The 15,612-nt window shown below is 38.1% G+C and overlaps 1 protein-coding gene across 1 annotated transcript in view; it reads right to left on the bottom strand.

Annotated features, from left to right (window-relative positions):
- LOC124798287 (cyclin-dependent kinases regulatory subunit) overlaps window positions 1-14,981 on the bottom strand; it is a 37,670-nt gene extending 22,689 nt beyond the window's left edge. Inside the window, exon 1 of the mRNA XM_047261613.1 lies at window positions 14,816-14,981. Coding sequence (XP_047117569.1) covers window positions 14,816-14,874 — 59 coding nt within the window. The 5' untranslated portion in view covers window positions 14,875-14,981. The remainder of the gene's footprint in view (window positions 1-14,815) is intronic.
- Window positions 14,982-15,612: the final 631 nt, after the last annotated feature.

The following is a 15,612-nucleotide window of genomic DNA, read 5'->3' as shown; positions in this document are numbered from 1 at the left end:
TTAAAAACCCATTTTTTCTATGTACACAGTTAAATTTATGTGTTATGTTTTAATTGTAATTTCTGTAAATTAAACATCAAACAATGTATAGTTTCAGTACCTATTATTATAATGATATATAAAGGCACGGTTTTGAGCTCTAGTCAGTCAGTCCACAGCAGATTTTCAGACGAGAAACCTGTGTGCTGGTTAGGTCAACAACAATGCCTCAACTTAACCACGAAATAAGTGTTACACCAATAGGTCGTGTGTTAAAACAATGACAGTTTCTGTTCAATATGTAGGGTATTATTCTGTAAGAGCTGTGAGCTGTGTGCTTTGGTTTTTAGTGCTCTTAGATGTATAACAGTAAACTATCGTAGCAGTCTGCTGATGTTCGCCTGCAACCTATTAACGTGGCTTATCAAAATATTCCAATAGTTTACTGGCCATATTAACTCTGTAATATTGCGGGATGGTGAACAGGGAAAAGTAGAGACTGAAGTGAAACTCAACCGTGCAACTGTCTACTACAGCATTTAAAGTAGTAAGTGTTGAACTTCCATCCCCCTATTTTTTCAGTCAGTATAGCAACGCAGTACCTCAACACCAAGGACAATCAACGAAGAAATAAAGGAGGCAAACATCACACATGGGTGAAGTGCTAGTATATAGTGTCCAGTTGGAACAATATTTCAGCGAGCAGTGGGACTATAGCAATACGTCTTATCATTGAAAGAGATCTGCTGGCACAATAAACCACCAGTACACCCCCATTGCACTGATCAGCTACAACGTCGTGAGAAAATAAAGAATCAACCACTAAGTAAAAAGTGTCCCACATAAAACTGTTACACCTCATGTACCGGTTAAACATCTCTAATTGATTTGCTTTGAAAGTGGCTTGGATGCCAATGGCCACCACTTCAAGCATCTCATATAAACAGACAACTGAAGGATTTTTTTTTGTCCTATTATCTATTCTTTTTTAATCAGTTCATTGTTTGGACATGAGGTGTACCGGTTTTATGGGGAACATACTATAATATCTTAAACACACAGCTCCTGTGAATATCCATATTTTCTTTGTAGTCTCTGTTCAGGAACGCAGACCCAAAACTTCATATGTTGTTTGAGGGAATTTCAATAGATTATTAGTTAGACTTCAGTGCAAAATAGAAATTTGTCTGCTACAATTCAATATGTATGTCAGTGTTGTTATGCTATTACTCAGGAATGAATATACAATTTCAACTGCAGCTGTCAAATTGCCAACTGTTCACTCTGCTAGTAACTGCTGAAACTCTGAGAAATGTCGCCTTCAGCTAAGGTAGCTTTTTTTTATTTTTATTTTTTTTATTAATTACAATAGTGTGTGAAATGTTTATGTCAAGCAAGCTCTTCATTGGAACTACAAGCCACAAGCCATCTTTTCAACGATACTACCATTTGTACACCCCCCCCCCCCCCTTGAACCACGGACCTTGCCGTTGGTGGGGAGACTTGTGTGGCTCAGTGATACAGATAGCCGTACTGTAGGTGCAACCACAACGGACGGGTCTCTGTTGACAGGCCAGACAAACGTGTTGTTCCTGAAGAGGGGCAGCAGCCATTTCAGCATTTCAGTAGCTGCAAGGGCAACAGTCTGGATGATTGATCATCAGGCCTTGTAACACTAACCAAAACAGCCTTGCTGTGCTGGTACTGTGAATGGCTGAAAGCAAGGGGGAAACTACAGCCGTAATTTTTCCCGAGGGCATGCAGCTTTACTGTATGGTTAAATGATGATGGCGTCCTCTTGGGTAAAATATTCCGGAGGTAAAATAGTCCCCATTCCAATCTCCGGGCAGGGACTACTCAAGAGGACGTCATTATCAGGAGAAAGAAAACTGGCGTTCTACGGATTGGAGCATGGAATGTCAGATCCCTTAATCGGGCAAGTAGGTTAGAAAATTTAAAAAGGGAAATGGATAGGTTAAAGTTAGATATAGTGGGAATTAGTGAAGTTCGGTGGCAGGAGGAACAAGACTTTCGGGCAGGTGAATACACGGTTATAAATACAAAATCAAATAGGGGTAATGCAGGAGTAGGTTAATAATGAATTTAAAAAAATTGGAATGCGGGCAAGCTACTACTACAAACAGCATAGCTAACGCATTATTGTGGCCAATACAGAAACGAAGCCCATGCCTACTACAGTAGTACAAGTTTATATGCCAACTAGCTCTGCAGATGAAGAAATTGATGAAATATATGACGAGATAAAAGAGTGAAGGGAGATGAATATTTAATAGTCACGGGTGACTGGAATTCGAGAGTAGGAGAAGGGAGAGAAGGAAACATAGTAGGTGAATATGGATTGGGGAGAAGAAATGAAAGAGGAAGCCACCTGGTAGAATTTTGCACAGAACATAACTTAATCATAGCTAACACTTGGTTCAAGAATCATAAAAGAAGGTTGTATACATGGAAGAAACCTGGAGATACTGACAGGTTTCAGATAGATTATATAATGGTAAGACAGAGATTTGGAAACCAGGTTTTAAATTGTAAGACATTTCCAGGGGCAGATGTGGACTCTGACCACAAACTATTGGTTATGAACTGTAGATTAAAACTGAAAAAACTGCAAAAAGGTGGGAATTTAAGGAGATGAGACCTGGATAAACTGACTGAACAAGAGGTTGTAGAGAGTTTCAGGGAGAGCGTAAGGGAGCAATTGACAGGAATGGGGTAAAGAAATACAGTAGAAGAAGAATGGGTAGCTCTGAGGGATGAAGTAGTGAAGGCAGCAGATGATCAAGTAGCTAAAAAGACAAGGGCTAATAGAAATCCTTGGGTAACAGAAGAAATATTGAATTTAATTAATGAAAGGAGAAAATATAAAAATTCAGTAAATGAATCAGGCAAAAAGGAATACAAATGTCTCAAAAATGAGATCGACAGGAAGTGCAAAATGGCTAAGCAGGGATGGCTAGAGGGCAAATGTAAGGATGTAGAGGCTTATCTCACTAGGGGTAAGATAGATACCACCTACAGGAAAATTGAAGAGACCTTTGGAGAAAAGAGAACCACTTGTATGGATATCAAGAGCTCAGATGGAAACCCAGTTCTAAGCAAAGAAGGGAAAGCAGAAAGGTGGAAGGAGTATATAGAGAGACTATACAAGGGTGATGTACTTGAGGACAATATTATGGAAATGGAAGAGTATGTAGATGAAGATGAATTGGGAGATACGATACTGCGTGAAGAGTTTGACAGAGCACTCAAATACCTGAGGCAAAACAAGGCTCCAGGAGTAGACAACATTCCATTAGAACTACTGACGGCCTTGGGAGAGCCAGTCACGACAAAACTCTACCATCTGGTGAGCAATATGTATGAGACAGGAGAAATACCCTCAAACTTCAAGAAGAATATAATAATTCCAATCCCAAAGAAAGCAGGTATTGACAGATGTGAAAATTACCGAACTATCAGTTTAATAAGTCGCAGCTGCAAAATACTAACGCAAATTCTCTACAGACAAATGGAAAAACTGGTAGAAGCCGACCTCGGGGAAGATCAGTTTGGATTCCGTAGAAATGTTGGAACACATGAGACAATACTGACTTTACGACTTATCTTAGAAGAAAGATTAAAGAAATGCAAACGTACATTTCTAGCATTTGTAGGCTTAGAGAAAGCTTTTGACAATGTTAACTGGAATACTCTCAAATTCTAAAAGGTGGCAGGGGTAAAATACAGGGAGCGAAAGGTTATTTACAATTTGTACAGAAACCAGATGGCAGTTATAAGAGTCGAGGGGTATGAAAGGGAAGCAGTGGTTGGGAAGGGAGTGAGACAGGGTTGTAGCCTATCCCCGATGCTATTCATTCTGTGTATTGAGCAAGCAGTAAAGGAAACAAAAGAAAAATTTGGAGTAGGTATTAAAATCCATGGAGAAGAAATGAAAACTTTGAGGTTCGCCGATGACATTGTAATTCCGCCACAGACAGCAAAGGACTTAGAATAGCAGTTGAACGGAATGGACACTGTCTTGAAAGGAGGATGTAAGATGAACATCAACAAAAGCAAAACAAGGATAATGGAATGTAGTTGAATTAAGTCAGGTGATGCTGTGGGAATTAGATTAGAAAATGAGACACTTAAAGTAGTAAAGGAATTTTGCTATTTGGGGAGCAAAATAACTGATGATTGTCGAAGTAGGGAAGATATAAAATGTAGGCTGGCAATGGCAAGGAAAGCGTCTGAAGAAGAGAAATTTTTTAACATCGAGTATAGATTAAAGTGTCAGGAAGTCGTTTCTGACAGTATTTATATGAAGTGTAGCCATGTATGGAAGTGAAACATGGACGATAAATAGTTTGGGCAAGAAGAGAACAAAAGCTTTAGAAATATGGTGCTACAGAAGAATGCTGAACATTAGATGGGTAGATCACATAACTAATGAGGAGGTACTGAATAGAACTGGGGAGAAGAGGAGTTTGTGGCACAACTTGACAAAAAGAGGGGACCAGTTGGTAGGACATGTTCTGAGGCATCAAGGGATCACAAATTTAGCATTGGAGGGCAGCGTGGAGGGTAAAACTCGTAGAGGGAGACCAAGAGATGAATACACTAAGCAGATTCAGAAGGATGTAGGTTGCAGTAAGTACTGGAAGATGAAGAAGCTTGCACAGGATAGAGTAGCATGGAGAGCTGCAGCAAACCAATCTCAGGACTGAAGACGACGACGACCACCATTTCTACAATTTCAAATGACACTGAAGGCCAATTTTCAGCAAGATCCAGTGGATTAAATTAGAATTCGAGAATCCCCAAAGACTGCCAGTTCTGTTCACATGGAAATATGTATGTTAATTGAACCAGGATGATATATGGTGGATATAAGGCCTGAAACATACAAAAATGAAAATAACTACAAAAATGACAGAATAAGAATTGAAGCATAGTTAATGTCAGTTCACTCGAAATTGCTACCCTCTTAAAACAGCACACTGTCCAACATGGACCAAAGTAGATGATGTAAAACTGGAATGAGACAGACATGTGCCCCTCGACCACTGACGAAAGTCATGGCAGTGAAGTGGAGAGCTTGTGACAGACGGTTGTCTGTGATTTGCGCAGTAACGTGGGTCAACATGGAGACGTGACAGAAAGAAGCCATCATATTTGGACATACCTTCATCACAACTTGAATGAAGCTGGGCCATTCCACACCAATTGGTCTAATTTTGGAAAGTTCCCACATGACCATCAGTTTTCTGCTGAAATTGTGTGAATATTCACACATGTTCCCAATGAACATTGTGAAACTTCATCAATAATTAATTCAATACTCAAAGATGTAGTCATCTGTTTGACCCCCTAGCGCACCTATCAATACTGCAACTGAGTTTTCAGCAACTTTCAGACATAATATCTCAAGTAATATTTTCTCGAAAGCAACGTAACTTGATTACTGTGTACAACATTTTGTGGTCACTAAAGCTGAATAATAAAGACTTCCCAAGTGATTTGTATATGAATAATTTGAAGCAAAGTCTGCCAAAAACTGGCTCAGGAGAAAGCCAAAAATGGCTATTTTTTGGTCCATTTGTACAGTCTTCTGCCAACTTTTTAAATTGTTTTCTTTAGAAAGATGAAACTGTAAACCACCTAAAGAACTAGATCTGGTTTTGCAACGCAAGCATATAAGGCCCTAAAAAAGAACAAGGTACAGATGCATTGAGATGTGCCCATATGTCACTAGCACTAAAAATTAAATCTGACATCTTACATTCTACAATTGTGAAAAACTGTAAGTAAATAGTTTTTTACAGCTTTCAGCTCTACAATACTTTTTATAAAAAAGTAAATGGAATAAGGAATCGAACAAAAAATGGTTTATCTTTTTTGTGGTTCTAATAATTTGAAGTAATCTTATTTGAAAAGTAATTTTTTGGGTTCTAGCTTACCAAAATTTCTTCTCATGCAATACCATCAGTGACATCATCTGACCAGCAGTACAGTTTTCCCCATGACCTTCTACAGTAAATAAATGAAACCTACAAAAAATTGAATAAGTTTAAGATCCTAAAAGAGACTTCTTTAAGCTCTGGCCTCTGATACTTATAAAAACATATGTGCTTGGGATCCTGTGTAAGAAGCCTTTGTCAGGTTTTGGGAACCTGTAATAAACTCTCACATGGCTGCTGTTGCACTATCGGGTGTGGCCCCACGGCGATGGGGATGCTGGTTTTCTCACTTCAAATGGAACCAGCTGTGGCTAAGCCACTACAAACCATACCAAAACATTTATACATTTTTTTCCAGGTCTACAATGTACCTCAAAATAGAATTACAGTAGCATATCAACAGAGCATTACATAATAAAAAGATATACTAATTATTCTCTATAACATGAATCCATTCCATAAAATGACAGGAAGACTGTTGTGAACTTTACTAAAATTTACGCAATGTGACAGTGGTGTAAAACCTGCAGGCTATTTTTATGATGTGGGCTGCAGCTGTTATGCAACCATTTTACTACCACGATATCCACTGCCTTGGTAATGTACAATTACGTTGTGAAGTTTATAACCAGTTTGATTCTGTAGTTACAGCAGAAAAACAGACTGAAATAGGTCATGAGTAGTCATGACAAAAGATACCTTTTTCCTCAAGTTTTTGGAGTTACTCATCCTGTATCTCATTTTCTGGTCATCAAGGCTTTTGATGTCTCCTTCCCCAGAGAATACTACACAATCGTAGAACATAAAAGATGTCAGATTTAATCAAAGTACTAACAGAATACAGGTCTAATACACCTCCACCTTTTGTTTTTAGGGTCTTATAAGCTCGTGTTGAAAAACTAAACAGTTTTTTTGGGGATTTAGAACAGGTCTTTCAAATGAAAACAATTAAAAAGAGTTTGCAAAAGACTTGTAAAACTGGGCCAAAATATCTATTTTTTTTTTTTATTTTAAGTCTTCAACTTTGCCCTTAACTTGTAAACTATTGAATAGCAGTAGGAGAATGAACTTTTATACTTTACGACCTAATACTGGTAAGTTCTTACATTCAAAGTTTTAGGTGTGTCCTGTAATTACTTGTGGACAAGTAAAAAAAAACCTTCACTATTTTTTTCAAGTTTTTTTTGGCCAACTTTGCTTTAAATTAGCATACACAAATCACTCAGAAAATCTTTTTTTCATTATTTCACATAAGAGTGCAAAAACTGTATGACACAATTTAGTTTTGTCTCTTTCAAGAGAATATTACCACAAGTAAACTCACAGGTGCACTGTCAATAGCTGCACTATAGGGTCAAACAAAAGATTGATCTCCAGAAGTAGTGAATTAATGATTGGTTGTTTCACAATGTTCATTGGAAACGTGTGACTGTTCACACAAAATTTCACCAAAACCCATGATGTTCATGCCGGAACCTCTAGGCCATTTGGCATGGAATTACCCCATTGCTAGATTTGTTTACGTATCACTGTCGACTGTCCAATTGTGTACAGAAAATAGTGTACCACTTGGAAATATGCAATAAGGTGTTAGGAACAGTGGCTGCACATATATGCTAACCAAAAGGGTGACCACACGAGTGTCGCACCTTGTTCTGAATAACCAGTTTCAAACTAGACAAGAATTGTGGCTGGCAATGAACACTGGTCCATCTAAACCATTTCCCCGAGTAAATGTTGAGAAAGGAATTGCATGCAATGGAATCTGATTACTTGCAACAGGCCACTGCTCACTGCAGCACAAAGCTGCATGCCGGCCAAACACAGAAACTGGTGAGTAGGTGACTGGGATTGTAGTGTGGTTCCATGGGCCACAGTTTTACCTCTCTATAAATGATACAAGGCATCAAGTGCACTGAAGGCCCAATGAGATTGTTAATCTGGTGTGTCGAGGGTTTAGTTTGGACCAGAGATGGTTCTGTGACATGTAGAGGGTGCTATTCATACCATAACTTGCACCCACTCATTCCATTTACTGGGAACAAGAAACAGGATATATATTTAAACATTCTTGGTGATGATGTACTGGCCCTTCTTTCACACTTGATGGCGAGTATGATGTGGTCACTTCTGTGACGACAGCCATGTTCAGGGTTGCATTAATACACTCCTAGTTTGCCAAACACACTGGCACCCTACCCGCATCTCAACTGGCCTACTAAATCATCCTATCTTATTCTCATAGAAAATATCTAGGACTATTTGGATCAGCAGATTAAACTCTGCAATCCACATCGCCACTTTCTGGTAGCTCTACAAGATCTGATGATAACTGGGTATGTCAAACCTGAATGAACTTGCAGACTATCTTCCTTGTTTGACAGTAGCCTTTATAAAGGCTAGAGGTGGTGTGATACAGTATTTGCATGCTATCTCCTAGGAGGTATAATTTTTTTGTCCCATGTGCTTCTACATAAAAAATTATGTTTGATTAATATACTACGAATCTGAATTATTGGGTGAAACAAGTTATCTGTATTTACGTATTTTTACCTGTGTCAACAACTGTTGACTGAAGTGCTCCATATGTTTTAACAGAAATTGTCAGAAAGCATACCGAGCAGCACTGTCATTTATCAGGTTTCATGGAGTTAGCTAGCCTAATAGAATCTACACCCCATAAACTCTACTATAGCCTTATCCACAACAGGCAGTTGGAACTTCCAATAAATGTTAGAAATTGTTGATAAATTCCTGAACATGAATCCAAAAACAAAAACTTTGACCATAAAGAGGGGTGATATAGTAGATATTACAAAAAAGACTTGTGAAAAAGTTGGATATTTTGAAGCAATTTTATGTCTTAGATTTAAGTGTAATATCATATCAGAAACTACTATTATTTTAAAATTTGTGTTATGATGAAAAAAGATCTTTCCATCTGAAGTAGCCTATTAGATACAGACCACAAAAACCACACCCTATTCTTTAAAGAATCAGGCTTGCACATAAAATATGCTTCAAATCTCTCTTTCTACAGATGAGAAAATGTGTTAAATATCTGATATAGTCTGAGTAATTTGTTCTCCATTATAAGCGAAACTAGTTTTTCCATGCATCTCAATGTTTATGACATCTCTCCTGAAACACATACAATGATATAATTTGAACATACATTTCGTAGTGTGTATATATGGAGACTATCTGCAGAATGCATTGCCAATAGAATTATTAGTAAGGAACTAAAATTAAAATGTCATGCCTGATGATGAAGTTTCACTGCACGAGCAGCAAAAATTTAAGCTATCAACTTTTTTCCCTTTTAAGTGACTTCAATTCACAATGAAGGTTTTGTTTGCAACAATAAACAAGGCAACATCACACTTAGAAATTGCAAAACAATTCCAAATTCACTAGTTAACATCAAATATAAATTTCTTTCTGAAGATATTTATTTGGAGTCTAGCATTGCAGGGACGTGAAACGTGGACAATAAGTATAGACAAGAAGAGAATACAAGCTTTTGAAATATGGTGCTACATAAGAAAGTTGAAGATTAGATGGGTTCATTGCATAACCAATAAGGAGACTGGTAACTGAATTGGGGAGAAAAGTTTACAGTACAACTTGACTTTGTGAACAGATTGGTTGACAGTGCACATTCTGAGGCATGAAGGAACCATCAGTTTTGTATCAGTTGGAAGTTTAGTGGGTAAAAATTTTAGGAGACCAAGGAATGGATAGAGCAAGTAGGTTCCCATGAACGTAAGTTTCACTAATTTGGAGACGAAGGGGCTTGCACAGGATAGTATTGTGCGGAGAAGTGCATCAAACCAATCTTCAGACTCAAGATCAGAAAAACAATATTTTGCCCATATATGAGAACTTTTCCAGAAACCAAGCTACTCTTTTATTTTGAAAGCAACACGGTTTTCATGAACACTGACCATGTCAATCTCAGTGTGCTATGTTCAATCAGAGGAAGGGAACAGACTGTTACACTCAGGTTGACACTGCATTGCTTGACTTACAAAAAAGCCTTCTATATAGATTTGCATTGCTGCCTAGCTAATAGAAGATTTTGTCTGAAATTTAGAAACTTCACTAATAGGAGGCCATCGCAAAACTGTACGGGGTTAAGGTAAACCACAATTTCCATTTACTTTTTGTTACTGATCTAGTGAATCTAATAAAACATGTCCCAAACGAGTGTCTGCATAGTTTCCCAGAACACCCAGAGAAGCAAAGATGTAATTTCGTGAATTTTTAATTTATTAACAATTTCGCCCGATTTGTTTTTTAAATTCCAGACAACTTCACAAAGTTTTCAACAGAAGATATAGAAAATTTAATTTTGGAAAAAATGATGGTAGTAACATTTACTGAAACTGTATGAATGTGCGAGATAATCTGCTTTTATTAATACCATAGCACACGTGAATTCATAGTAAACCAGAAAAAACAAAGCTCAGTGTTAAGGATGTTGTACAGTGTGCATACAATTTCACAATAAATGTTCAAAACAGTCTCCATCGATTTCAATGCATTTGGCCGCAAGTATATGAACAGATTTTGTTGCTCATTTCAGTTTCACAGGGTTGTTCTTAATTTCGTCTATTGCATTCATAATACAAGCAAGTAATGCCTCACGTGTATCGACTGTCCTCATAAATCATGTCTTTCATCCATCCCCATACACAAAACTCCATTGGTGTTAAATCAGGCAAGCTGTGTGGCCACAGACGTGTAGCACCATGGCCAATCCGTTCCTGGGGAAAATGTTCATTTAAATGTGTAGTAACAGCTTTGCCATCATGATGACATTATATTTGCAATCATGTAGCAAGTGCAACACCTTCGAGCATGCAGGGCATTTCTTCGTGAAATGAATTGTTAAGTACGTCTCGCAAGTTAGTCTCCTGAGAAAATGAATGGTCCAATAAAGTGTGTGTTGATTATACCACACCACACATTTATGCTAAATCACTGCTGGAAATTGAATTGCACTGTTGTATGTGGGTTTGCTTCAGACCATATGTGCTTGTTATGTAAATTGTTTATACCATCTCCTGTAAACTGTGCCTCATCATCAGTAAATAAAATGTATTTGTGCAACTGCCGATTAGTATTTAACCAGTTGCACAGCTCCAAGCAAAGGGCAGGATCTCCTGCAAGTAAATGATGCACTTTTTGTTTACGGTAAGGATACAGATTATTGTACTTCTGTGTATGGCTTACCATAGGTTGTGAAATGGCTTACTGTTGATAGATACATCATGTACTGGTACCCGGGCTACCTCGAACAGCATCCATAATATCTTTATCTTGTCGTCATGTATTGTGTGCTCTTACCGACTATGAATAACATACATGATATTCGTATACTGCAGCCGTAGCATTAACATCACATTTCCATAAATAAACACCATATTGGCGTATTCCTCTGTCAATTTGAAAGGCATCCCTATTTCGTAAGTCTGCGCGCGCGCGCGCACACACACACACACACACACACACACACACACACACACACACACACACACACACACACACACACACAACTTGTTCAAATACTCTGAGAATATAACAATGAGCATAGGTAGCAACTCACTGTAAAGATAACTGCCGAGTAGCAGACATTCTACTCCTCCCGAACAGGCCATGAAGGCCCAACAGTACCGACCAGCTGCTGTGTCATCCTCAGCCCATAGGCATCACTGGATGCAGATATGGAGGGGCATGTGGTCAACACAACGCTCTCCCGGCCATATGTCAGTTTACGAGACTAGAGCCGCTAATTCTCAATCAAGTAGCTCCTCAGTTTGCCTCAAAAGGGCTGAGTGCACCCGGCTTGCCAACAGTGCTCGGTAGACCGGATGGTCAGCCATCCAAGTACTAGCACAGCTCGACAGCACTTTGGTGATCTGACGAGAACTAGTGTTACCACTGCGGCAAGCAGGCATGCAGAAAAGGCAATCACACTCCCACAACTAAATTTTCAGCTATAGCTTTTGTCATAAAACAAGAACACACACAGATTGACACAATACTCAGACACAACTCATGCAACTGTGTCTCTGGCCACTTTGTCTATAATCTGAGACTCGCATCCAAACAAACTACAGTTCATGCCTCCCTGCCTCTCGTCAGCAGCTGCTAGGCTAGTGGCAAGAAGTGGTGGCAGCACTGAATGCAAGCTGAAGAGAATGGTTGAAGCAGTAGTAATGAGTGAGTAGGGAAGCAGCGCATGTACTCAGTTACACCAAGCCACCAGCAATGCATGTGATCTCAGTAAACGAACCATTTCAGCTACTGAAACAAAAACAAGATTTTCCACTTTTTTCAAATTTCCCTGATTTCCACAACCTGTGGCAACCTTCTTGTTGTTGTTGTTGTTGTTTTTGGGAAGTAGACCAGACAGCGAGGTCATGGTCTCATCGGATTAGGAAAGGAAGGTAAGGAAGTCTGCTGTGCCTTTGCAAAGGAACCATCCCAGCATTTGCCTGGAGTGATTTAGGGAATCACGGAAAACCTAAATCAGGATGGCCGGACGTGGGATTGAACCGTCGTCCTCCCGAATGCGAGTCCAGTGTGCTAGCCACTGCGCCACCTCGCTCAGTCTGACAACCTTGAAAAGGGCATTTGGCCAGTGGGAAATAGAGGAGACAGATGGCAAGGGGGAGGAAGAAATGGACAAAGAGGAGGATGAAGAGAGAGAGAGCGTGGGAAGAACAAGATCGATTAGGGTCGGAGGACAAGATGGACTGATTGAAGCCGAGAGAGAGATCGATTTTTACTTTCTTTCCCAATTTCATGCAGACCTGCTTTTATTGGAGTTCAATGATCCACTGTACAACACTGGCATAATATAATCGCAGGTTAGAATATAGATAGAAATTGTGTCAAAATATCCTCCCATATCATTTGCACTGTTTTAAGTGTGTAATATTTTGTATGTTTCAAAAATTCTGCTACCAAATAGAAGCACTGATATGATACATATTTCATCAATAAATGAGCTGCGAAAATTGTTGAATTTCCCAATAGCTTAAAGAGATATCGGCAAGATGTGCATGTGTGGTCTCTAATCTTAATACTAATTAGTGGCTACTTTCTTTTCTGCAACAAATAGTTTTTGCCTAAGGAGTGAACCCAAAATTTCAGTTATAGGCCATCAGTGAATGCAAATATGTAAATTACATAATTTACAGATTTGTGTGTCACCAAATCTGGCTATTTTTAATAAAGCAAAAATTAACCAAACCTAAATGTTTTCATGGGGTCTACTACATGGCTCAAATTTTCATCAATTCTGTATACAGTTTATAATTTTTTTGCTGTTATCACAAAGAGAGAGAGTGTTGAGTGTTTCTAACACCACAAAACAGAGTGCTGCATTCCCCCCCCCCCCCTATCTTTCCTTAATGTTTACAGCTGGCTGACTCATATCAACTCAGTTAATATTAACATTGTTGAATGAACTCTGAAATTAGTAATGAAAAGAGAGCCAAATGACTCATAATCATATAAGGTGAATAAGTTCCTGAATCACATGGCTAGGGACACATGATCCCAAGAAAGACCTTCGTGAAACAAGAACAATCTGAAATGAAAATTCATTTCATCAATTAAAGAATGCAACAGAGAACATATCACTAATAGCAGGACTAGATATACCGCCAACAGCAGGGGAAAACTGCAGCAAACTAATAGTGATAGAGTAAACAATTAAACACCAGCTGCCACATGCATTAAACCATTTAAACAATTCGTCACAGTTGTGGACCCAATCTCAATGCTCACTAAATAAGACATGTTCTGAGAAAGACAATGAAGCAAATATAATACGTAAGATGTAACAAAACAAACAAGGTGTCCCAGCCACAAACTTGGTGAATAAGAAGAAATGAAGTTCGTACAATACACAAAGTGCCTCACTTCTAACATCAATTTCGACTAATCAAGAGATATTTGCTGCACAGTAGGACCTTACTACAACACACTAGTAAACAGCAAATGCTGTAGAGAACTAATTAAGTAACACTGGCATGCTATTTAATAATCCTAAAACAAGAGTTGACTTAACTTCTCGCCGTACATAATACAAAACTAAGGGAAAAAAAAATCGAAGTTTCAGATTACATTTTATCCTGCTGTGCAAATAAAAGCCTGCCGTTGGCATATAGCTATGACTATTGTTGCTAGTCACTATTCAATACATCCATATGATTTACAAAATGCGTAGTTCTTAAGTGCGATTTGTAATAAAATGGAGTCTAACAATGTCTGCAACTAATTATTCGCGACAATGTCGTAGCTTGTAATATATTACTGGTACCTCATAAAATGATTATTATTATTATTATTAGGGGTGAGTACAACACACACTATGGCGATCTACCATACTGAGTATTAAGTAAATCTAATGCGTATTTCACTTATAAGCAGAATCTACAATAAATACAAGATTAATATCTACCGAAATCCGAGATTCAATGAGAGAAGTAACAGCACACCAAAACATCTAGACATGCTATCTGTAGCTGGATAAATGATATTCGTACGCAACGAATAACATCAAATTAATTGTATAAATGCTTCAGAACAACGGACACGATATCAAATATAAAGTTGTCTTTACCTGGAAAGATGCCTATTCTTTCTAAGCAACTTCAAAAATTAACCATTAGTTTCCCTTTGTTCGAAGACGGCTGATTAAAGATACAATAACACAGTATAGGCTCTATCTATCTATAGAATTTCTCTGACGTTAATTAATACTTTTAAAACTTTATAAACAACATTACGAAAACTTACACGACCGCGCTTTCCAACACTCTTGACGAGATATAATATACACATTTCACTTCACTCACCTATACTCGTATTCATCATCGTAATATTTTTCCGAGTAATAAATATGCTTGCTAGACATTTTAACAAAAATAAACGTCGAACTGCTCTCAAAAATTTGCACAATTCTTCACGACAGAATGACCAGCACGGCAGTACGTTTAAATCAACTTCAAACTTGGAACTCGTTCAGAAATACCACCATATCTTGGGGAAGTTTGAATACACCATTTGTTGCAGCACTATCACTTTCTTCTAACGAGAATACTTGTTTTAAAAATAATAAAAATATTTTATGAACGTAACTACAATTCTTCACGCATTATAAATACGACAAAAATACAAAATTACTGAAATATGGGCGATTAAATTTGGGTTAATGTTGGTTGCAATGCTAAGCGCCAAAATCGTAACGAACACCAGGGTGCTTTCTATAACGAATGTTTATGTGTATCGATATGCACTGCGAAGAGAGGGTGATATGAAATTTGTAAATGACCGTCTTGGACGGTAAGCATGGATAAAAATATCGCTATGTCAATAACTGCAGTTTTCTCCGTCTAAAATTCAGCTAAGATTGTTTGTACTGACTTGGTGCCGAGGAAGCTTTCTTATGTTGCGACACTTGAAGAAACCATCCGAAGAATTTCAATCAGCGAGCTAGCCTTAACAACATGACACGAAAGACTATTTAAAAGTACAGTTTGAAACTTTTTGTTTGTTTTAACTGCTACGCAAATATAATCGAGGACTGAAATCATCGCATCGAGTTTCTTAATTAAATATACAAGATAGTGCACCATAGCTGAAATGTGTTTAA

This window comes from Schistocerca piceifrons, chromosome 5, assembly GCF_021461385.2.
Source record: "Schistocerca piceifrons isolate TAMUIC-IGC-003096 chromosome 5, iqSchPice1.1, whole genome shotgun sequence".
Classification (NCBI taxonomy): Eukaryota; Metazoa; Arthropoda; class Insecta; order Orthoptera; family Acrididae; genus Schistocerca; species Schistocerca piceifrons.
This window is presented reverse-complemented; position numbering and strand designations above follow the sequence as displayed.